This window comes from Cucurbita pepo, chromosome 3 (genome assembly GCF_057944985.1).
Source record: "Cucurbita pepo subsp. pepo isolate OVF chromosome 3, ASM5794498v1, whole genome shotgun sequence".
NCBI classification, from domain to species: domain Eukaryota; kingdom Viridiplantae; phylum Streptophyta; class Magnoliopsida; order Cucurbitales; family Cucurbitaceae; genus Cucurbita; species Cucurbita pepo.
Window position 1 is genome coordinate 5,828,039 of NC_141800.1, and position 23,425 is coordinate 5,851,463.

The following is a 23,425-nucleotide window of genomic DNA, read 5'->3' on the forward strand; positions in this document are numbered from 1 at the left end:
CAGGTGAAGAGAAGTGGATACTAGTTTTTTCATGGTTTATCTGTTGGGTTCCAGGTTGGGTATGGGAGTTAGGTCCCAAGTGGGATAATCCACAACCATTGGACAATTGTGTTTTTTTTCGTGCTTATGCTCTGAGTCTTGGAGATTGAGAGAACTGAGTCTTGGAGATTGAGAGAAGGTTCATTAGTGGGATAACCCATAAGTAGTACACAAGTTTCTATATTCATTCTAGAGCACGAAAAAATTTAGTGGGTCAAGTTAACGGCTAGTCAAATGTTTGGATCGTCATCTAGATGATATCGAAATTAAGTGGGGAAGAGTGTCATAATCCACAATGCAATTGTATCTCCGAGTAAGTCAGCGAGGACGGTGACTAGTTTAAGTGGGGCAGAGTATCACAACCATGCTACGAAGATAATAGGTTGTGACCTCCACACGCAGACCGATAAGATGACGACCCTCAAGTGGCACCCATCTGGCCACATGAGGGTTGAGACAAACAAGTGCTATAATGCGCCTAAGGAGGAGATGCATCATCTAACACACCAAGAAGAGTGTGCCTTAAATAAAAATTGAGGCATAAGCATGGTTAGAGAGAACGAGGTGACATGAGTACCGAAGATAAGCTCGAAGAGAGCTAGGGTAAGTTCCCAAGCCATAACCTTAAAAGTTGGAGTTTCGATATGAGTTTTGACATGCGACTTTGGAGTTAAGTCTGTCTATATGAAAGATGAAAATTCACCAAATTAAGGTATCAATCAGACACTTGATGGATGCGCCACAAGGCCGTATGATTGCTCGTCAAAATCACATTTGCTCTAGAAAGATTAGAAATGCCTCAAAAGTTACTATAAGAGGGAGACATGGTGTTTGCTCTCCACTACCCTTGAGGGCCTAAGCGAGATACCATGTGACACATATCGTGGGCGAACATAGCAAGACGAGCATCTTCTTTTGAATGGGTCTTTCAAAGACAGTGTCAGACAACACAAATATGTCGACATTGCGCCCTAGGCCATGTGTCGGAGGTTGGTATATGCATTCACTATCTGGTATGGAGTCCATAAATGACATGACATGAACACAGGGGGATTTATGCTCCAATGAGAATCCAGATGGATGGATATTCAGGATGTCCCAGTGAGATGAGTGACACATGAGTCGGTTTCGATAGGCATGTCTGAGCAAGCCAAGATGGTCAAGCTATCCTTAGACATGAGACGACATCACGATGCATGGGTCATGTTGCTGGGAACCAAGATGATGATAGGATGCGACGTTGCGTTATGAGAGACCTTGGCCTAGAGTAGAGGCAAAGTTGAATTGGACGACTTGGCCTAGTGTAGAGGCAAGTCGACTAGAGTCGTAGATGAATGAACATGCATGTATAGACAGCGTGTGTGACTAAGCAAGTTTGGATTCTGCATGAATTTGTTTAGTTGGCAAAATTATGAATATGGATGGAAAATATGAATAGGCTTGAATTTTCCTTAAGCCTTCTCATGAGCCTGTCAAAATCATGACGTCGCACGGTTAATAATGTACGACCATGACTCCGAGAAAAACAGCAGCAAAGACAAAGGACATAGTATTGATATCCACTGTCATAAGAACCGGACAACAAAGTTTACACCTATGTTTCTGAATTTGTTATCACAAAGTTTACACCTATGTTTCTGAATTTGTTATCATACTATTAGCACAAATTTCAATTATGACATTGATAAGTAAATATATGTCACAATAAATCAAGTGAAGAAATTTCAAAGGAGCAGAGAAACCAACGAATAAATATGGCATTTAATCACATGAGAATCCGATGCGCTACAGTTAAATTTCCTTTGTGAGAAACCCTCGCCCGCGTATCTCTATTGACATTCGTTGCTTTATTCCTCGGCGTGAAAGGCGCGCCTGTGCCCTCTTCAACGCATTCCGCGTCTCTTCTCGTTGAAACCCTATCTCTGACTATTTGTCTCTGTCTCTCTCTCACGTTGACTCTCTCGTCTCTCACTCTCAATCTCATTTGCAGGCCATCATTTTCCCCAAGGCCAACATTCCTCGGTGGAAGGTATTTTTGGTAAAACCCTAACCCCTTCCTAAACCCTCGAAATTCATCTGCATATGCTATTCTTATGCTTATGCTCTCGAATTGGCCGTAAAGCAGTTTCATCCTCCACTTCTCTCCTGTCTACAACTTCTCTCCGCCTCTGCTCCTCAGTTGCACAACCAACGGCGGGGACACAAGCTTCAATGGCGGCGCAGCACCCTAAAGATGAGCACTATCTCAATTCTGTCATTCCTAAACGCATCCAACTTTTTCAGTCGATACAAGCAAAGCTGCTCGCCGACCGTCGTTCTCTTCCCTCTGATCCAATCGAGTTAGTATAACGGTCCCATATATGGAATTGGATAACCTATGCTTGAGCTCATGAAATCCGAATTTTACTTTGTTCTTTGCTTTTTTAGGATCACCTTGCCGGATGGGACGGTGAAGGCGGGTAAGAAATGGCAAACAGCACCAATAGATGTAGCAAGAGAAATCTCGAAAAGCTTGGCTGCGAATGCTTTGATTGCCCAAGTTGATGGAGTTCTATGGGACATGTGTAGGCCGCTAGAAGGCGACTGTGAGCTTAAGCTGTTCACCTTCGAAAGCGATGAAGGGCGCGACACATTTTGGCATTCTAGCGCTCATATACTTGGACAGGTTGATAGCCCCATGTATTCTCGTGCATTCAATCTGAACTCATTGATGACAGTTCATTACACCGTTTCACCTGTATTGTTTTTCCTGGCTTAGTCGCTCGAGATGGAGTATGGTTGCAAGCTCTGCATTGGACCCTGCACCACTAGAGGAGAGGTATGCATATTTATATCTATTCGTGATGATCCATATTTGGTTGACCAAACAATTTTAAAGTCAAAGAGATGGATGACAAGATATTCTGAAAGTGGGAAGCATTTTTTATTTTGGTTGTCCAACAGCTAAAGGAATTTGCCTATATTGTTGCTATACTTAGGATGTTGAATATAGAGAAAAGGATTTAAACGACTATTGAGCACTACATCTGCCAAATTAACCTAGTACTCCTCTCTGGTAATGCCTCTAATAGTCCAGCTGCAATTTCAGCTTGTCTTCCCTTCTCTCTCTTCTGTTGCCTAGAAATGCAGAGCAAAAATAATTCAGAAAGAACTTGAATTCTGTACCAATTTCAATAGGAGACTCTTTCTTTCAACCTCTTTGCCTAGTTGCGTTCAGAAGCTTGTCATCTTCCATGTGATTTTTTCAGTGTCCATATTTCATCCTCTCAATCAACTTCGCTTTCTTAGTTCTCTTCTTGTCCATATTTAGCATATACCTTTCTTCTCTCTCTCTTTCGTAGGTCCTTTGCCAATGCACTTTCCCTGTTTATGGCCACAACTCCATGTTATTTGGACGGTGGTCATTATCAGCAACTTTTGCTGAATCTTCATCCGTACTCTTCAGCAATGTGAAGTTCTATTATTTTGACTGCCTAAATTCCATGTGTTCTTTAGCTAGATGCTTCTCTTATAGGAAACCCGTGTGAGGATTGTTATAAACCAACTTGTTAGTGAAAGAGTGAGTTATTGAATGATTGATGAGAAGATTGAATTATGAAGAGCAAGAATGCTCTATATATATACCGGGAATACAAAAAGATATATAGAAAATCTACCTAAATCTGCAGAAAATTTGGTAACAAACCAGTAATCAAATCAAATCAAAAGTAAATCTAACTCCTAACGGAGATTTAATTAGATACTAACTGACAGCAATCTAAACAAATACGTGATCTTTAACACTCCTCTTTGTTTAGATGCTGTGAACTCCAAGCTTTTTTCTGAACACCCATCTTGCTCCAATTATCTTTCTGTTTAGAGGTCGATCAACCAACTCCCAGATTTTGTTTTTCTCGATCACTGAAAGCTCCTCCTCGGACAGGTGCATCATCAACCAAAGCATCTTGTCGTTCATCTTTAGATTCTTCTAACATGCTACCAAAGATTAAATTGTTTGGTGCATTAAAAATCAGATTCACCTTCGTCAGTTCTTCCCAATTCCATTGCTCATTTCCAGCAAAATGAACATCTCGGCTCACAATAACACAACTAATGTGTGGTTCAAAAACTCTGTAACCTTTGGATATAGTGCTATATCCAACAAAGATGCCAACTTTTGACTTTTTGTCAAGCTTATCACGCTCGACCTGTGGAATGTAAGTGAAGCAAAGACACCCAAATACTCTAAGGAACTTTAAAGAAGGTTTATAACCATACCAAACTTCAAATGGTGTCAAGTCCTTCACAGCTTTTGTTGAAATTAGATTTTGCAAACACATAATAGTGTTTCCTGCTTTTTCCCAAAAACGTTTTGGAAGATCCTTCTCATGAAGCATGCATCTCGTCATCTCCATTATGAATCTATTCCTCCTTTCATTGACGTCATTCTGTTGAAGAGTGTATGGTGCTGTCAATTGATGTTCAATTCCAGCCTTTTCACAAAACCTGCTAAAAGTTTCTAAAGTGTACTCCTTGCTATTATCTGATCTTATAGTCTGAATCAAGCATGCACTTTCATTCTTAACTTTGGCTTTGAATTTCCAAAATACACCCGCAACTTCTGACTTTTGCTTCAGCAAGAATATCCAACACATTCTTGTTAGATCATTAATAAAAGCAATGTAATAAAGATTACCATATAATGATGGTGTTCGCTGAGGACCACAAAGATCAATATGAACCAGCTGCAGTTTTTTCGAGGCTCTCCATGCCTGTTTAGGAAAGGGTTGCCTATGTTGCTTCCCAAAAATACAAGCACGGTAAGGAGGCATGTCATCATCAATGTCAGTGAGTTCTTCTACCAACTTCTTTGACTGCATCTGAAGCAAACCTCGATGATGAAAGTGCCCAAGTCTTTTGTGCCAAGTCCCAATGGCACTAGCTCTAGATATAAAGGCCGTCGAATTTAGAGCAAAGCTTTTTCCTTCCATTTTGACATTGAACAAGTCTTTGCCACTAGCATCTTTGATCAAACACGGCTTATTCTCAAACAATACTTTATAGCCTTTATCAAGTAACTGACCAACGCTTAACAGATTTTGATCAATTTTAGGTACAAATAAAACATCTGGAATAAATTTTGTACCTTCATAGCTTGTTATAGCTACTGTGCCTTTTCCCTTGACTTCCAAGTGTTCACCATTGCCAATCCTCACTCTCTTGACTTCAGTGTCTCTTAATTCCTCAAAAAACTCCTTGTCATATGTCATGTGATTTGTGCACCCACTGTCAATCAACCAGCTCTCGCTTGATTCTTTGCTTGAGGAAGAAGTGACCATACACAATTGATCTTCTTCTTCTTCTTCTTCTTCTTGATCAACTACCTGTACATCTACTTCTTTCACCTGATATTTGGCTTTGCAGATCACAGCTTCATGTTCAAGTTGATTGCATTTAGAGCAGAAGGCGTCAGGTCTTCTCCAACACTTGTATGGTGGATGACCTTTTTTCTCACAATGGCAGCAAGGTGGATAGGATTTTTTGAACCCTCCTCCTTTTGTCTTCTGATAATTGGCAGATGAATCTCCATACGTCAATTGATTTTTGAAATTTTTGTTGTTTTTATACTTGCGGCTGTCTTGATGCTTAACAAGTAAGGCACCTTCAATCACCCCTTCTTGCCTCATAGACCTTCTTTGCTCTTGTGCTTGTAAAGCATTCAAGAGTTCTGTAAGAGAAATCTTTGACAGATCTTTGGTGTTCTCCAGAGTAGTAATGGTGGCTTCAAACTTCTCTGGAATAGTGACTAGCAGCTTTTCAACGATCCTGGAATCATTTAATACAAAACCAAGCAATCTCACCTTGTTGGCGATGTTGAGAAGTCTGTCAGAGTACTCTTTCACCGATTCAGACCCTTCATCTTCTGCAACTCGAAATCCCTAATCAAATTTAGGGCTTTCATTCCACGAATCCTCTCATCTCCTTCATATTCGGTTTTGAGATAATCCCAGATTTTCTTTTCTGTTTTGAGGGACATTATTCGCATGAACATCATTTGAGATACAGCGGCAAATAGGCAAGCTTTCGCCTTTGATTTCCTTGTCTTCTTTTCCTTCTGTACTTTGATTTGTGCTACAGTAGGATTTGCTGGAAGCGGAGGGACCTCGTAATCCTCTTCTATTGCTTCCCAAAGATCCAAGGCCTCCAAATAAGTCTCCATACGAACTGCCCACATTTGATAATTGTCTCCATCGACAACTGGTGGTGCAACAGCGGAAAAATTTGATTCTCCTCCCATTTTGATCTCACAGATCCCTTAAGAAGATAGCTCTGATACCAATTGGTAGTGAAAGAGTGAGTTATTGAATGATTGATGAGAAGATTGAATTATGAAGAGCAAGAATGCTCTATATATATACAGGGAATACAAAAAGATATATAGAAAATCTACCTAAATCGGCAGAAAATCTGGTAACAAACCAGTAAACAAAGCTAATCAAATCAAATCAAATCAAAAGTAAATCTAACTCCTAACGGAGATTTAATTAGATACTAACTGACAGCAATCTAAACAAATACGTGATCTTTAACACAACTTCTATCCATTGTATTAAGCCCAAATATTAATCAGAAGTTTCAAGATTGAAACAAAATTGTGTTTCTTCTCAAGCTTTGAGGAAATCAGCAATAATCCATATGGTCTGTGATTCTATTAAGAGCATCAACGCAATGGTGCGAACATCATGCAAAGCATTGTGAGCACTGAGAATGATGGGGTTGGCAACACCCAACTATGAAGGCAGACTTGCGATCAACATCTTATATGATGACAATCCAAAAATCTGAGAAAAGGTGTATAAGTGGTTCTGCAAAGACTTCCATTTAAGATATTGAAAATAGACAAGAAAGTAGTGCACTATTGCTCCTTGTTAATTCTCCATCCAATTGCAAGTGGTTAGGGTTGTCCAGTATAGTTTCTTCCACAAAAGCATTTTGATGCACGTATATCTTCTTCGCTTGCAATCTTCTTGGCTTTAAATGTGGAAGTTATAAAAATAATACAATCCACCAAATGTGAACTTCTAAATCCTTCCTCTAGAAGATATGTCTATTTTGTTGAAGCTAAACTGAATGCATGTTATGTTGAGATATGATTCAAAGTATTCAAAATGAAGATATGATTTAAAGTAGTTGAAATATGATTCAAATATTCAAACTACCAAGATTTTAGGAGATTTTAGGAGATTGTTAGTAGATTTGAATTTATCTAGATTTCCATATTTTACTATTTATGGTCCAGTGTATAAGCCTATAAATACTGGAATTGTGTAACTCTTTTAAGTATTGAGTTAGAAAACAATAACAAAGCACGGGAGCTTTCATCTATTTTATCTATTCCTATCTCTTTCACTATCCCTTTTCCAACAATTTTTGGTATCAGAGCCAAGTTCCTTCGACACGAGGGTGAGTGATTATTTTCTTTCACAAAACAAAAATGGCAGTAGCTGGTTTTTCTTCCTCTGCACCGTTGTTACCAATCTTTAATGGTGAGAAATATGAGTGGTGGAGCATCAAGATGAAGACTTTGCTCAGGTTGCAGGAGCTATGGGACTTGGTGGAGCACGGGTTCGTTGATGTATTTGAACCCACAATAGAAGTAAAGGAGAGACTAAGAGAAACCAGGAAAAACGATGCCAAGACTCTATTCATTATTCAGCAAGCAGTTCATGAGACTATTTTTTCACGAATTGCAGCAGCAACCACATCAAAGCAGGCGTGGTCAATTCTACAGAAGGAGTTTCTAGGAGATTCAAAGGTCATGAAAGTGAAATTGCAATCTCTAAGACGTGATTTTGAAACTCTACTCATGACAAATGGCGAATCAATTGCTGATTTTTTGTCAAGAGCAATGACAATAGTCAGTCAGATGCGTACCTATGGAGAGAAAATCTCAGATGAAACAATTGTTGCAAAGGTGTTGAGAAGCTTGACTCCAAAGTTTGACCATGTGGTGGCTGCCATAAAAGAAGCTAAGGATATATCCATACTCTCCGTTGATGAACTGATGGGCTCGCTCCAGGCTCATGAGGCAAGAATCAATAGAGCATCAGAAAGGAACGAAAAAAAAGCACTACAAGTGAAGGAGACAACCAACAACGAAAACAACGAAAGAGAAAATATTCATTTATCTGGTAGAAGTCGTGGAAGAGGAGGATTTCGTAGCGTTCATGGTGGTCGTGATAACAGGGGTAGATGGAGAAGTGATGCACAGAGACAATTCAATGAACAAAGGAATGTCATACAATGTTACCATTGTAGAAGGTATGGGCACACAAAATCTGATTGTTGGTATAAAAATCAACGAATGAATTTTGCAGCAGAGAATGAAGAAGAAGAAGAAGAAAAGTTGTTTATGGCGTGCATGGATACTAATCCGAAAAAAGGTGACTTATGGTTTGTTGATAGCGGATGCTTGAACCATATGAGGCACCAAATCCTTCAAAGAGCTTGATGAGACGCAAAAAATTAAGGTGCAACTTGGAAATACAAAAGAGATGCAAGTTGAAGGAAAAGGTACAGTGAAAGTCGTAACTAGTCATGGTAAGATAAAACAATTAGATAATGTTCAATATGTACCTGATTTAGGGTACAATTTATTGAGTGTTGGACAATTGATGACCAGAGGATATTCCGTTCTATTTGATGACAACACATGTGTCATTACACATAAGAAATCAGGCCATAAAGTTCAAATTGCCATGACTTCAAATAAGATGTTTCCACTGGATGTTTCTAACCTGGAGGATTTTGCTCTTACTGCTAGCACGAAAGATGACTCAACATTATGGCATCTTAGATATGGACATCTTTATATGAACGGCCTGAAAATACTCAAGGATAAATGTATGGTTTTCGGATTACCAAGAATTGACTCAACTAATTTATGTGAAGGATGCATTTATGGCAAGCAGACTAGGAAGTTATTTCCTGTTGGAAAAGCTAAAAGAGCTTCACATTGTCTAGAACTAATTCATGTTGATTTATGTGGGCTAATGCAAACGAAGTCCTTGGGTGGGAGTATATACTTTTTACTATTCATTGATGATTATAGTCGCATGAGCTTGGTTTACTTCCTACAACATAAGTCAGAAACTTTTCAAAAGTTCCAGATTTTTAAAGCTATGGTGGAGAACCAAAATGGCTGTCACATTAAAGTTCTTCGCACACACAGAGGTGGCGAGTTCATATCTAAAGAGTTTAATCTGTTTTGTGAAGAAGAGGGCATCCAAAGGGAGTTAACAGCTCCCTACACTCCAGAACAAAATGGAATCGCTGAACGAAAAAATCGAGCTATTGTGGAGATGGCAAGAGTATGTTACAAGTAAGGAGACTTCCAAACCAATTTTGGGCAGAAGCTGTAGCAACATCTGTTTGTCTATTAAATCTCTCACCAACAAAAGCTGTTATGAATCGAACTCCTTATGAAGCATGACATGGAAGGAAACCATCTGTAAGTCATTTACGAATCTTTGGTTGTGTTGCTTATGGTTTGAAACATCCTCAAATTCGTCAAAAGCTTGATGAAAAATCTGAAAAATGCATTTTCATTGGCTATTGTACTCAATCAAAGGCATATAGATTATACAACCCCCTTAGTGAAAAGATTTTAGTTAGAAGGGATGCAATATTTAATGAAAACGTGAGTTGGGATTGGAGTAAAGAACAGAAGCAGCAAAAAATTATAGTTGAAGTTTCCCCAAATGAAGAGACAAAGGTCAACTCCAGTGTATCTCTCAGTGCATCCACTGCAACACAAAATGTGTCAAATTCATCATCTTCAGCATCACTGAACAACAACTCTTCTCTTGAAAGAACTTTTGGATGAGACACCTCCAAGGAAGTATAAATCTTTAGCTGACATATATGCATCATGTCAATTTGCTCTTACTGTTTCAGACCCTATGAATTATGAAGAAGCAACTGAAAAAGAAGACTGGAAGAAAGCCATGGCAGTAGAGATGCAGTCCGTGAAGAAAAATGGAACATGGGATATGGTTGACTTGCCAAACGAAAAGTTCTATGGAGATTTGCATGGGACGTGCAACCCATTGCGGTGACCTGTTTATCAGTTTGATGGAGATTTACCAGAAGAGGTTTATGTAACACCGGCAGAGGGATTCATAAAGGAAGACAAAGAAACAAAGGTATACAAGCTGAGACAGACATTGTACGGGTTGAAGCAGACATACTTACGAAGGCCTTGTCAAAAGAAAAACTCTGTACTTGACATTTGCAACTTTGAATCAAGGGGGAGTGTTGAGATATGATTCAAAGTATTCAAAATGAAGATATGATTTAAAGTAGTTGAGATATGATTCAAATATTCAAACTACCAAAATTTTAGGAGATTGTTAGTAGATTTGAATTTATCTATATTTCCATATTTTACGTCCAGTGTATAAGCCTATAAATACTGGAATTGTATAACCCTTTTAAGTATTGAGTCAGAAAACAATAACAAAGCACTGGAGGTTTCATCTATTTTATCTATTCCTATCTCTTTCACTCTCCCTTTCCCAACATGTTAGCAGCAAAAACATTACTTACAAATTATTAGGCTTGATCTGGAAGCTATGTCCAAAAAACTTGCTCAACAAGAAATCCCAAGTCATTGGAGGAGACAGCATCACAAATTGGAATGTTGATAGATTTTGGCGAATACTTCGTTGGAGAAAACAAAATTGAGAAAATATAATCATGAAGTTTCTTTTCCTTATTTCATCGGCAAGATAGATTTCAATTTGAGGATAAGTCAACTTTTTTGATTCTTTGGCTCGATAATTTTGTTCGAGGGAAATCATTGAACTTTTGAGTATAAGTCAACTTCTTTTGATTCTTTTTCAATTACACCTTGGCCATCATCTTATCAAATTGGAAATCTCTTTTCTGGTCTTTTGGTGTAGAAGTGGGATCTCTCTTTCTCTTGCCCTTAGGCTGTATTTTTTGGTTATGTGCATAATGTATTCTTGCTTCTTATAATAAAGGAGAGAGAGCAATTTTTATTTGAATTTTATCAAGAGAATTGATCTCTGTGTGCCAAGGACCATCAAAAGAACCTTGCTTCTTTTGGAATTTCCGACAATATCAAATGTCACATTCCAAAGCAAGGGTGAAGGACCTTGACCTGTTTTTGATAGAACGTCCAACATCTTTTGGAGAAAAATATCTAGATTATATCTTTTTTCTGAGTTCAGCAACATGTGGCCTGTGGGGGGGTGGGGTTTTTGAACTTTTAGGTCGAGGATATGTGTCCTAATCGGATAAACTATCCTTAGATTGGAAGAAAAAAAAAAAAAAAAACCCAAATTATCTAGTGATTGGAGACTGGATTATCTTTGTGGTGTAGTGTAGATGAACCCTCCTTTGTTTAGGGAGATCATAGTTCAGTTCCTTCATATTTTGGCTAAAATGTGCGTTTAACTGCTGACTTTGATTTATTGGTGTATGAAACTGAACCAATATCTAAATAGGTGAAAATAGCCAAAATATTTATTTTGGGCCTGGTTGGGTTTACAATCTTAGCTCAATGGGGATGGTGTGAAGGGAAAAGTTGGAAAGAGATGGGTTTGTGGGAGAGGGAGAGTGAAAATGTCACGAATGAGAGAGAGGGTCGACCTATGCGGATGCACCAAATTTGAGTTTCATTTTAGTTACAATGCTGAAAGTTATTGGTACAACACTAATTCTCCTTATTACAAATGCACATGGAGTTGAAAATTACCTATTGGATTGTGAGTTGGTATTGAAATAAGGGGCGATGTAGCCTAGTGAGGGGAGTGATGAAGGTGGAGGGAGATCAAATTGCTACTGGTGGAAAGAGGGTTATGGGTCTACCACGACAAAAACTAAAAGGAAGAAAGACATCTGGAAAGTATGAAACTCTAGGGTTCATATATATTGGTTTAGATCATTTCATATTATTTATTTCAAGCAAGCCACACACCAAGCATCTCCAGGGAAGAGTTCTGAATTGAGTGAGCAAACCCATATCTCCGAAGGATTTGATTCAAATCCTCAATTGTCTCCTACAAAGAACAGTGCAGCCCCATCAAGAAAGATGAGTGTCTTCGAATATGGATGGAAAGAAATCAAAGGTTTTTTTGGGGAAAAGAACGAGGCTACAATAGATTTTTTTAGAATGCTATTTACCTAGCCACATCTTGGCGTAATTTGTCACTTCTTTTTTAATCTTATAGTTATGCTTCTCTCTTGTCCAATGGGAGATGTTATTGTCACATTCTTTTATAAATTTCGTACAACAATAAATTGTTTCTTATAAACACTGTATGTATCTTCTCTAATTTTTATGCTTGCAGTTTTGTTTCCTATAGACTAATTGGACTTCCATGTCAGGGATTCTATTATGATGCTTTTTATGATGATTTGGGCTTGAATGATGACCACTTCAAGAAAATTGAGTCTGGTGCATTGAAGGCTGTATCGGTATTGTCCTATTTTATTTTTCTTGATAAGGAGTTGACCCCACTTATTTCATATAATTAAAATCTGGTTTTTATGTTTTTCCATGAATTTACACGTGGAAGAAGTATGTTAATAGTTATATATATAAAGAATGCTCATGACTATTTTTTTTTTTCTTTCTTTCATTATTATCTTTCCTTCGAAGGGAGAGGACTGGTGCTGTTGTAATTTCATTGTCTTTCTCATATGAAAAAGGCTCAGCCAAGGTTTTGTGACCAATTTTACATACTGTAGCGCTGTGCTAGAGAGTTCACATCCTAACCCTAGTTAACTTTAGTTTCATTTATTATAAAGAGTGTAAAGATTCAGTGCAAGTATACTATCCCTTTGGTTGTTCAAATTTTTAGGACTAGTTGTGAATCAATAATTGACAATCGATATTTTCTTGTAACAAAATTGTCAAACGATGTGAAAGTGTATGAGAAGCTAGAAACTACAGTGCAGATCTTTTGCTACCTCCACTTTGTTAGTGCTTGCTTATCATCTATTTATTAACTGTATTATTGTCTTTTTAGCTAGAAAATAAACTGCTGCAAGATTCTTCCCAATAAAGTATTCAATGATCTGGTTTCATGCATGAGTGTATCATTACAGAGTATTATTGTTGTCAGCGGAATAATTCAATCTATTTTTCTTTAATTTTCAGGAGAAACAACCATTTGAGCGCATTGAAGTTTCAAGGGAACAAGCTCTTGAAATCTTTTCCGACAATAAATTCAAGGCAATTGAATAAAATTTGCAGTTCATTTGATGATTGGTGATTGAAGCTCTAATATTCCTATTTATGTATGATTTTAATCAGGTTGAAATCATCAATGATTTGCCAGAAGACAAGACTATCACTGTTTATAGATGTGGTCCCTTGGTTGATTTATGTCGTGGTCCCCACATACCAAATACATCATTTGTGAAGGCATTTGCATGCCTGAAGGTAATTATTTATTTTCTTGTTTACTCAAATCTGAATGTAATGTTTGAACCTTATCCGGGATATATAGTCGGAAGAACAATTAGCTATGTTCTTCAAAACAAATAAATTCAACTGTCACTGATCCTGATTATACTACACGTTCGGAATGACTTGGTGTTTGCACAAAGTTTTAGATATGGCATTTCTGGAGTTCTCGGATTGGTGGTTTAAGGGAAAAGCTATATCATTTAAAAGAGCTCTACCAGAGCTGTCATTAGGTTGATTTAGATTAAAAGGATCAATCAAAATTCTAAGAAAATGGAGATTTTTGTAGCTTTTGGGAGATTGTACAGGGCATCCTATCTTAAGAAAACCTACACAAATAACTTTTCTTTCTTTCTAGTGTTTCCAACTTTGATTGTGGTTGTTTATTAGATCCATTTTTTGGGTGCTCGGGAAGAGATGCCTTATCTTCTTGCCCTTTATTCTGTGTATTTTGTCATTTTGATATTTATTTATGAAGCTGTCATACTTAATTTGAAATTTCAGGCATCATCGGCCTATTGGAGGGGAAGTAAAGATCGTGAAAGCCTACAAAGAGTTTATGGGATATCTTATCCTGATAAAAACCGTTTGAAGGTGCTTTTTATAATTTCTTTATTAGTTCTTATAAACCACATATTTTTGCTGATTCAACGAGGATGTGTTGAACTTAGGTTGTGATTGAAAATTAATATGTTGATTTGATTACAATCGGAAAAGTTCAGTTTCACATGCATATTGCATTAAAAGGGTTTTCCATCCATATTATTCCCTTCTTTTTGTTGGCACTGTCTTATTTTGAAGTCTGTGTTTGTGCAGGAATACATCAATATGCTTGAGGAGGCAAAGAAGTATGATCATAGATTACTGGGTACAAAGCAGGAGCTTTTCTTTTGTCATCCACTTAGGTAAGTGCTTGATTAACTCAAAAGTGTAGCCACCTGTGACTATTACTGTTCTTGAAATCCTCTTGTCATATCGATCGTAGCCCTGGAAGCTGGTTCTTCCTTCCTCATGGGGCTCGGATCTACCACAAACTGATGGAGTTTATGCGAGCTCAATATAGGGATCGAGGTTATGAAGAGGTTGACATCCAATGTTATTGGTCCTTGTAGAATTGTAATTCATAGATATATCTTAATACCTAACACTTTCAGTTCTTTTGCAGGTTGTGTCACCAAATATGTTCAATATGCAACTATGGGAAACGTCTGGTCATGCTGCAAATTATAAGGAGAATATGTTCTTATTTGAGGTTCGGCCTTGAAATAATATCTAGACATTGGCTTTATGCGTATTTTTTTTAAAAGGGAACTTGCATATTAAACCAAAAGAGATTTCAGGAGGTAAGGTAGACTTTCAAACTAGCCAGAGCCATTCAAGGCTTTCCAATTGATTTGAATATCAATTGCACTATCAGAGAGTATACTCATTTAGAAACTAAAAAAAGAAATTGCACTATCAGAGCCTTGAGGGAAGTTGAGAAAATATGATGAACTTTTTGCTAATCGTTTTCCAGAAAATATTCCTTAGAGATCACACTTCCTCTTAAGGATCATCCTTGTAGAAAATTGCTAGCCAAAGAAATGCGAGGGATGAAGTCTTTAACTGTACAACAATGTCATCAATAGTTTTCTGCTTGAAGGAAAACAAAACACAAAGTTGAAGCAATAAAAAAGAGACAGATGATCAAACGTATCAAAGGATTTGCTATAATCAGGAAAAGCAAATTTTGGATTTTTTTTTTTTTTTTTTTTTTTTTTTTTTCGTATATCCATTGTAAAGACTTTGTGAATGGATAAGGTTGGCAGTGTGAGCTTCTAAATTCTTGTACAGATTGAAAAGCAGGAATTTGGATTGAAACCGATGAATTGCCCTGGCCATTGTTTGATGTTTCAGCATAGAGTTCGTTCTTATAGGGGTAAGTTCGGGTGCATCCATGTTAATATGTAAAATTTCTCAGTATTTAAAAAAAAAACAAAAATTATTCTGGTGAGTGTGATGTCCGCAGTTCATTGTCACTCAGTGTAAATCTTTGTAGTCTACCACATTTAGTGAACTTGTTCATTTATCTTTTTTTCTTCTTCTTGATTTTTCTATTGGTCAATTGTTTCTTTAATGTTTACTATTGATCTGCAGAACTTCCTCTTCGGTTAGCTGATTTTGGGGTCTTGCACCGTAATGAGGCTAGTGGGGCTCTGACTGGATTGACTCGTGTGAGAAGATTTCAGCAGGTATTTCTAAGTGCTGTTGTATTTATGAAATTGTGCTTGGATATAATTTTGTTAGCATCTTATTATATAGGTTCCATACGGTTTCCGTAGCTTGGTTCTTTGGGTATGTTAATTTGGTTGGTATTCTATATGCATACACAGTCTACTTAATAAGTTCAGTCCACTTTTGCAGGATGATGCTCATATCTTCTGTAGGGAGTCACAGGTTAATATTATTTAATTGATATGCGACGAGTATTATTTGTGAGATTATTAAGATCCCTCTTTTCTTATGTTTCGTGTTCATTATATAGATAAAAGATGAAGTCAGGGGAGTCCTAGAGTTCATCCAATATGCTTATGACATTTTTGGGTTCACATTTGAGCTGAAGCTATCAACGGTATGTTAGCGTTTTTTTTTTTTTTCCCTTTTTTGTTTTTTAAGGTGTAACAGGGAAATGATTTTTTCTGTAAAAATTGATGACAAAACATATGTATTTATTTTAGTAAAGAATGCATTTAAAGAATATTTCTTTGTCCTTACCTTCACTTAATTTGAATTCCAGTAATGATATCTGATGCATTTTTTGTTAGGGAGGACACATCCTACTTTCCCTTCATCGAATTCTTTTGATGAAACTGTTTTCTTGTACAAAATTTTTTTAGTGTGAAAATATTTAGAAATGTTGCGTCACTTGTCAATCTAGGTTTCGAATTTGAAATTATATTGCCTTTACATTCATGCTAGTTTTTTGGTTATTGAAAAACATGATAGTTTTTCTTATAAAAAAATAAAAATTTTGGCTCTAACACACCAATCCCTGTTTACGTTGACTTTCTGTATAAGTTGTATTGTGTTTCTGTTTTGCCCCCTTTTACATCTCCTTGCACTAATGTAGAGCTGCGGACTCTAGTGTACTTCTATTACTTCTATTTTTGAAAGAAAATCATCAAGAAATATAATTCCGAAGCTTCCCCTTATGCTCTTCTTACCGAAATCAGTTTGCTAAAAAAATACCACCCCACTTCACTCTTTCTTGCTAAACTCTCAGTAATGTGGAACAAAAAAGGCTGTAAGACTTTCGTGCTGCCCTGGCTGGTGAACTTCCTACTAGTTTAGTAAGCCTCTCTTGACTATTGGGTGTATCGAGTGTGTCTTTTGTTCCTGGGCTTATCATTCAGCACCAACTCCTTTGTAAGTTCTGATGGTGAAGGCCCCATACGTAAAAAATATGGTGTGTATTGAATCCTCTAGCAAATCAAGCTTGTAGGCTGCTGCCCTACTTCTGAAATATTCTCATTATACTTTGCCATAGAGGCCCATTGATGAGGATGCAGCTTAGGATACACGCATTCATTAACCTTGAATTCACCATCCCATTGAATGAGCATTAGCCACTTGCTTCATTTGACGTTCCTTGAGCACATTGATGATGGCTGCGTTTCTTTTTCTCATTTGTTGATGAAGGGCAAATACCATTGACTTATTGCTAGTATAAAAGGTAGGGGGTGGGAGATCTTATCCATGAACAATCACCTCTACCCCAGCTTTAATCTCTACTACAGCTTAACGTTTCTCAGTTGAAACTTCCTCATTCGATGTAGCCTCTAATTGAGTTTAGAGATAAATATTCAAGTTTCTAGGTAATAGTTGACGAGCTCCTCTTTATGCTCTCCTTACCAAAAAGAGGGAAACAGAAGATAGATGCCACCGTCTCGCACTTTATCTGCCTAGTATTCTCCATGATGCGCATTCTACCCACCATTAGCAATACACTCCTGCTTGCACTTTCCACATTTTCTACCTTTGCTTCCTTTCCTTTCATAGATTCTTTTAACCTTGGGCCTATTAAACTCCTAGTCCGTGTATGTATCTTAATGATTACTATGTCCATTTATCTAAAGATGTGCCCCAGAATCTTTATAACATCGATACTCCTCTTGCACTTTTCACATTTTCTACCTTTGCTTCCTTTCCTTTGATAGAATCTTTTAACCTTGGGCTTATTAGAGTCCTAGTCCTTGTATGTATCTTAATGATTACTATGTCCATTTATCTAAAGATATGCCCCAGAATCTTTATAACATTATCAACTCCTCTCTACCCAACTCTCAATTTGTATGCCGTTTTTCTCTTTACCAGTTGGATGACAGGTTCATGTTCAACATCTCACTGCTTTTTCTTATTAGTATTTATTATGATCTTGTAGAGGCCAGAGAAATACCTTGGAGATTTGGAAACATGGGAGAAAGCTGAAGCTGCACTTACAGAAGCACTGAATGAGTTTGGGAAGCCCTGGCAGGTACTTGTAATTGTGGTTGAATCTGCATTATGTTCATCTTTGATTCACTTAACTGCTATGCTAGTACAATGACATGAACCTCACGAATTTGAATTCACTTTAATTGGTTTTTAACCATTTTTCCTAGTGTTCGTTAAATTTCTTTGCGCTCCTGATCGAATTTCGCTAAATTTGAATTCTCTGCATTTGACGTAGCTACTTCATGAATAAATTTTAGCCTGTTCATAGAATCTTTCCTCTCTCTCTCTCTACACCCCATTCCATCTTTTAAGTGTTTGCAGATTTATGCCACTACTTGTGGATCTTGCTTATAAATCAGTTTGGTTCTTTAGGACTCTCCTGGTTTATTTATTTTTCTTTATCTCTTTTTGTCACTTTACATTATCATATTGTGATCTATTTTCTTAATATGCTTTCTTAAAGCATGGCTTTTACTTGCAATTTCAAAAGGCTTTTTAAGTAAATTTCCAGCGATAACATTTTGGTAGCCGCGGGAAATGAAAGTTTGAAGACCAAAGACATAGCTCTATGTTTGTTTCATTATATTGTTGCTATCTCTAATAAATTTTGAAGATCAATCCAATGAGCCATGAGAAGATACTATTTAATGGAAACAAGGGAAAAAAGTGGTCGTAATTATTTAGAAACCTTTCTTAAAGCATGGCTTTTACTTGCAATTTCAAAAGGCTTTTTAAGTAAATTTCCAGTGATAACATTTTGGTAGCCAGGGGAAAAGAAAGTTTGAAGACCAAAGAGTTAGCTCTATGTTTATTTCATTCTATTGTTGCTAACTCTAATAATTTTTGAAGATTCATCCAATGAGCGATGTGAAGATGTTATTTAATGGAAACAAGGGAAAAAAGTGGTCGTAACTACGTAGAAACCTTTGACTTCATTAGTGTTAGATTATGTGAGAACCTACTGGAGTGAAAAAATTGGTGAATCAGCAATCCAAATTGAACCAGTCAAAATTGACTGGTTTGGTTCGAATAAGAAAAAATTATATCTTGTGTCTACTTTCAGAACGTTGACTTTTTTTTGGTTTTGTTTTATTATTCAAAATAACTATAAAAAAAGAAAAAAAAAATATTGATTCGAGGTTTTATATATTAGGGATAAAAAAAAGACCCTAGAATTTCAATTAACCCACATTCTCTTATATTCACACTGGCGTGCTGTGGCACAGCAATAGAACCCTTCACACAGACCCATTAGCTACATTGAGTCCCCGCCCTAAGACCTCACAACTCATCGTACAAATTACAAATAAATTTTGCTTCTTTTAAAAGCCTCAACTCGAAAGAGATCATAATCTTCCAATTTTGAATAGTATGTTTAAATATTTTTGTTTGTCAAATGAAATCTTGTTGAGAAACTATCTTAGCTCCTCTATGGGAATTCCATCCCTCTGAAACCAATATCCCACTCAAATTTGGTATGTGGCTCGGCCCAAATATGGGTTATGAGAGCCATCCATGGTGTTAAGAACTTGCTTAGGAAAAAGTGATACTATTATCCATTCCTCTTCTCGTTTGTAAGTATGTCCATAAACTTACAAAATTTTGTGTGAGGCTGAGCCCTAGTATGTGTACAGAGTCATCGTTCTATAATTGTTGTAGTTTTTTTATTCACTCTCTGTATAAAATATTTGATAGGAATGGTATTAAGATGGTTATGAATATTGTTAGGAGGGTGTTAAGGGTATGTTAGTAACTAGTTAAGGAGTTTTTTAAGAGAGGTTTTTTTAAGTACTGCTGAGCGTAAAAGATTGAAGGCAAGCAATTACTGCGTTAGTTTAGGTTTGAGTGATATCAAGGAAGGCAGGTTCCAAGTACCTCGAATTGTTTGGTAGTGATTTTTCAATATTTTCTTCTTTATCAATATAGTTCTGACTCCCCTATCAATATCTACCACATTTTCTTCCTGGCTAGCTTTTAGTCATGGTGTTCTTGATCGTAAGAGAATCAAGATATTTCCTAATATGCAAATATTGGAAGCCGTTAAATTTTCGATATCTCGGATCACAGGTCGCCACATACACTCAAAGGTAAAAAGGGCTGTAAATTTTTCTTTTGTAAAATAGGAGACTCAAGGAGTTTAAAATTTAAATATGTATTCAAAACCAACATAAAAGTAGTTTAAAAGTAATATCCGCAGAGTCAAATCAAAATGGTTTAAAAAAATACACTAGTTTTGAGAAGTAGGTTTAAATTAATAGTAAAATGACAAGAAGGAAGAAGGCTCGATCTAAAAGGCACCCCTGCAGCTACACGGCTCTGCACGCTCCCACCATCAACAGTGGCCTACACTCCATTGAAGATGTAATTTCTATCGAGTACTTTATATTTCTATTGTAATTTTTGTTGGACAACAACTTTCATATCACTGTCGTTTATGTATTAATGAAACCAATGCTGTTTTGTTATGTTCAATTTGAGTAGTTAATTTATTTAGAAGTATCATTATGACAATATTATTAAAAAAGTCTCCAGTGTGACCGTGTCTTACATTTTTAGAAATTAGTGTGAAACTGTGTCCGTGTTGTGTCTTGTCCATGCTTCTTAGTATAAATCTTATGTCTATCTATGTTGACAACATTTTAGCTCTCTATGCTTATTTACCTTTTGAGGTTTGTGTCTCCTTGACCAATGGATTATCTGACATAGATCAATGAAGGAGATGGTGCATTCTATGGACCGAAGATAGATATTAGTGTATCCGATGCATTGAAAAGAAAATTTCAATGTGCAACCCTTCAGGTATTATATACTTGTGTTTGTAGCATCTTGTTTGCATTTGTTGCGTGGGCTTTAAAACCAAACAAAAACATTTACACGTTGGGTATATTTGCAGTTGGATTTCCAGCTTCCTTCTCGCTTTGATTTGTATTACTCAGCAGAGGATGAGGCCAAAAGGGAGCGACCTGTTATGATTCATAGAGCAATCTTGGGGTCCGTTGAGAGAATGTTTGCTATTTTGTTGGAGCACTACAAAGGGAAGTGGCCCTTTTGGCTTAGTCCACGTCAAGCAATTGTTTGCCCTGTATCAGAAAAATCTCAATCTTATGCACTGAAGGTACCACTTGAAGTGTTATTGGTTTGATTTCCTTACAACGAATCTGTTTTCCTGTCTCACTGTCAAAATTCTAGTTTTCAAAATCTTCAGCCTGATATATTGTTGGATTTGCTCACTCCATATAAGTTTATTTTCATTAAATGTAAATGTAGAGAGCCTCTGACATGAATACTTGCTGTAGTACAATACACACAGGAAATTGAGTACATGACTTGTCTGGCTGTTACGTTTTATATATCATGATTAATCTTGCTGTTTTATTTTTTTTGTAGGTGCGTGATTTAATTCATGATGCTGGTTTTTATGTTGATGTGGATGTAACAGACCGAAAGATTCAGAAGAAGGTGAGTTCAATATATATTTACCTTTAGTTATTCATGTTCATGGTTTTGTGCCTTGTTGAATTAAATATTTCTTACTTCGCTGGTTCTTCAACATAGAAGTGAGTTGCCTGCCCTAATGCGTCTTGCAATTTAAATGTGTCTGAAACAAACTAATACGTCTGATTATTGTAGTATTTTATGCTGTTTACTCAATACAATGGATTAATGAGTCTTAATTTAATGGTTGGTTAACATTGATAGATTCCTTGTATGAGCAACGGGTATCTTGGTTTCTTGCAGGTGCGAGAAGCACAGTTGGCACAATATAACTACATATTAGTCGTTGGTGAGGAGGAGGCCAACACTGAACAGGTTTCAACGCTTATAATGACTTTGTTTGTTCCGTTGCTTGTTTTTTACTTTAAAAGGCGAAAATTACCCAATTTAATGGTCCTATACACTTTTCCCATATAAATTTTCTATATATGTATGTTATATTTCCCAAAGAATGATCTTGATCGAGTCTTATCCGGTTTAGTTAAATGTGTAGTATTGAACCCTTGTGTTGTGGCAGGTGAGTGTACGGGTGAGAGATAAGGGTGATCACTCAGTGATGAGTATCGAGAACCTGCTCGAACACTTCAAGAAAGAAGTTGCAGCCTTCCATTAGATCCTTCTGCATTTGACAATATAGCAAGTTGGGGGCAGTCGTCGTAAGATATTACTGATAAACTGATTGTTGCGAGAAAGGTCAGATGCCTTCTCACCATAATTTACAACTCAATTGTTGTTTGGCTTCCCCCTATTACCTGAATACATTGGTTTCCTTGTCTGGGATTTTGTTTCCACTTTCTCAACTGTGTTGATGTATATCTGTTTTTGGTTTAATCCATGGAGAATTCTTGAAGTAGTTGGTTGGAGGCTTTGGGTTGTGCAGGGGCCTAAACTAGAAAGATTTTAATGATTTTTAGTGCAGATCCCTACCGGTCATGGATGAAGGCGCCAAAACTAAGAAAACTTCCTACCAGAAACTCAGATAGTTTACTTGAAATTGTTCCAAGTATCTGAAAAATATCTGTTTAAAAATGTCATCCAGTTTAATATTGATACAAGCTGAACTGCCATGCCGCACCAAAAATGCATCAAAATTAATATTATCAAAACGTGTTCGGTGACTTTGCCTTTATGCATATGTAATATTAATAGGGTTTACATTTCTATTTGTTGATGTTTTATTTTCACCGAGCATAAAAACGCAATGAAATTTGTCTGTAAAATTGAATGGGTTGAAAAGCCATATGTTCTTATTTCGTTGCCTTTACAGTATCATTACTTGACTTTTGAAGCTTTGAATCTCCGGACGAAAAATGAAAATTTTTAAGGCAAATAAAATAAGAAATCTAGTAAATTTTTGTGCAAATTCCATCTAATATAAGCTGGTGCAAGTCTAAACAATAGGTTTAGGATGCAATTTCAAACGAAGTATATATCATTCAAAATTCACAGATAGAGTTGATGCCTCTGGATGACTTTGCATAGTTTTCAAGCCCTCTTCTTCCCTCACGGGTAGTCAACAAACACTTGGAAAAGAAAGAGTTTTTTAGTATGAGATGAGCATAAAATAATTTGTAAGCATCTTACTTGTAAGTTTTCATTACCTCAAATTTCTAAATTATAATGAGATATTCTCTAGTTTTTTTTTAGTAATTTCATAACTAATTTATAGTCATTAGAGCAGTTTCTTTATTTGTCACACAGATATTGTGAGAATCTAGGAGTTATTCATTGGATTTTAGCATTGCGTATCTAATGGTCGATGTATCTCATTGAATGACCAGTGTCGTGAGTTAGTGAAGATGTTATATAAATCAACCATATATAATATTATTGATATATTTTAACTTTTTTCCCATAAGTTTTATGTTACAACCTCATACTAAACTACAATGATGCATTGATGATGCACTTCATATTAGATATATTATTTTTTATCTTTTA

General features: G+C 36.6%; 1 protein-coding gene across 7 annotated transcripts; it reads left to right on the top strand.

Annotated features, from left to right (window-relative positions):
• Nucleotides 1–1,840: 1,840 nt before the first annotated feature.
• On the top strand, nt 1,841–22,334 carry LOC111784195 (threonine--tRNA ligase, mitochondrial 1). 7 transcript variants are annotated; one of them, XM_087122208.1, is made up of 22 exons: nt 1,841–1,946; nt 2,030–2,077; nt 2,165–2,378; nt 2,467–2,704; nt 2,798–2,857; nt 12,433–12,522; nt 13,208–13,282; nt 13,364–13,492; nt 14,021–14,110; nt 14,333–14,421; nt 14,502–14,598; nt 14,682–14,768; nt 15,350–15,434; nt 15,653–15,747; nt 15,920–15,952; nt 16,041–16,127; nt 17,937–18,029; nt 20,696–20,788; nt 20,883–21,104; nt 21,377–21,448; nt 21,728–21,799; nt 22,002–22,334. In XM_087122208.1, the coding sequence occupies exons 3-22, from the start codon at nt 2,251–2,253 to the stop codon at nt 22,095–22,097; spliced, it is 2,031 nt and encodes a 676-aa protein (XP_086978334.1). In that variant the 5' UTR covers nt 1,841–1,946; nt 2,030–2,077; nt 2,165–2,250; the 3' UTR covers nt 22,098–22,334. The 7 variants fall into 7 exon arrangements, with proteins under 7 accessions (XP_086978334.1, XP_086978333.1, XP_023520745.2 ...); XM_087122207.1 differs by having other exon boundaries at nt 1,862–1,946; nt 2,162–2,378; XM_087122206.1 differs by having other exon boundaries at nt 1,891–1,946; nt 2,219–2,378.
• Nucleotides 22,335–23,425: the final 1,091 nt, after the last annotated feature.

What these genes read in the sequence shown, in the direction of transcription:
- LOC111784195 (XM_023664975.2), top strand. Translation starts at nt 2,122, where the DNA reads ATGCTATTCTTATGCTTATGCTCTCGAATTGGCCGTAAAGCAGTTTCA. An exon ending in GGGATCGAGGTTATGAAGAG is followed by an intron (nt 14,599 to 14,681) that starts GTTGACATCCAA and finishes GTTCTTTTGCAG; the next exon opens with GTTGTGTCACCAAATATGTT. An exon ending in TTGAGCTGAAGCTATCAACG is followed by an intron (nt 16,128 to 17,936) that starts GTATGTTAGCGT and finishes ATGATCTTGTAG; the next exon opens with AGGCCAGAGAAATACCTTGG.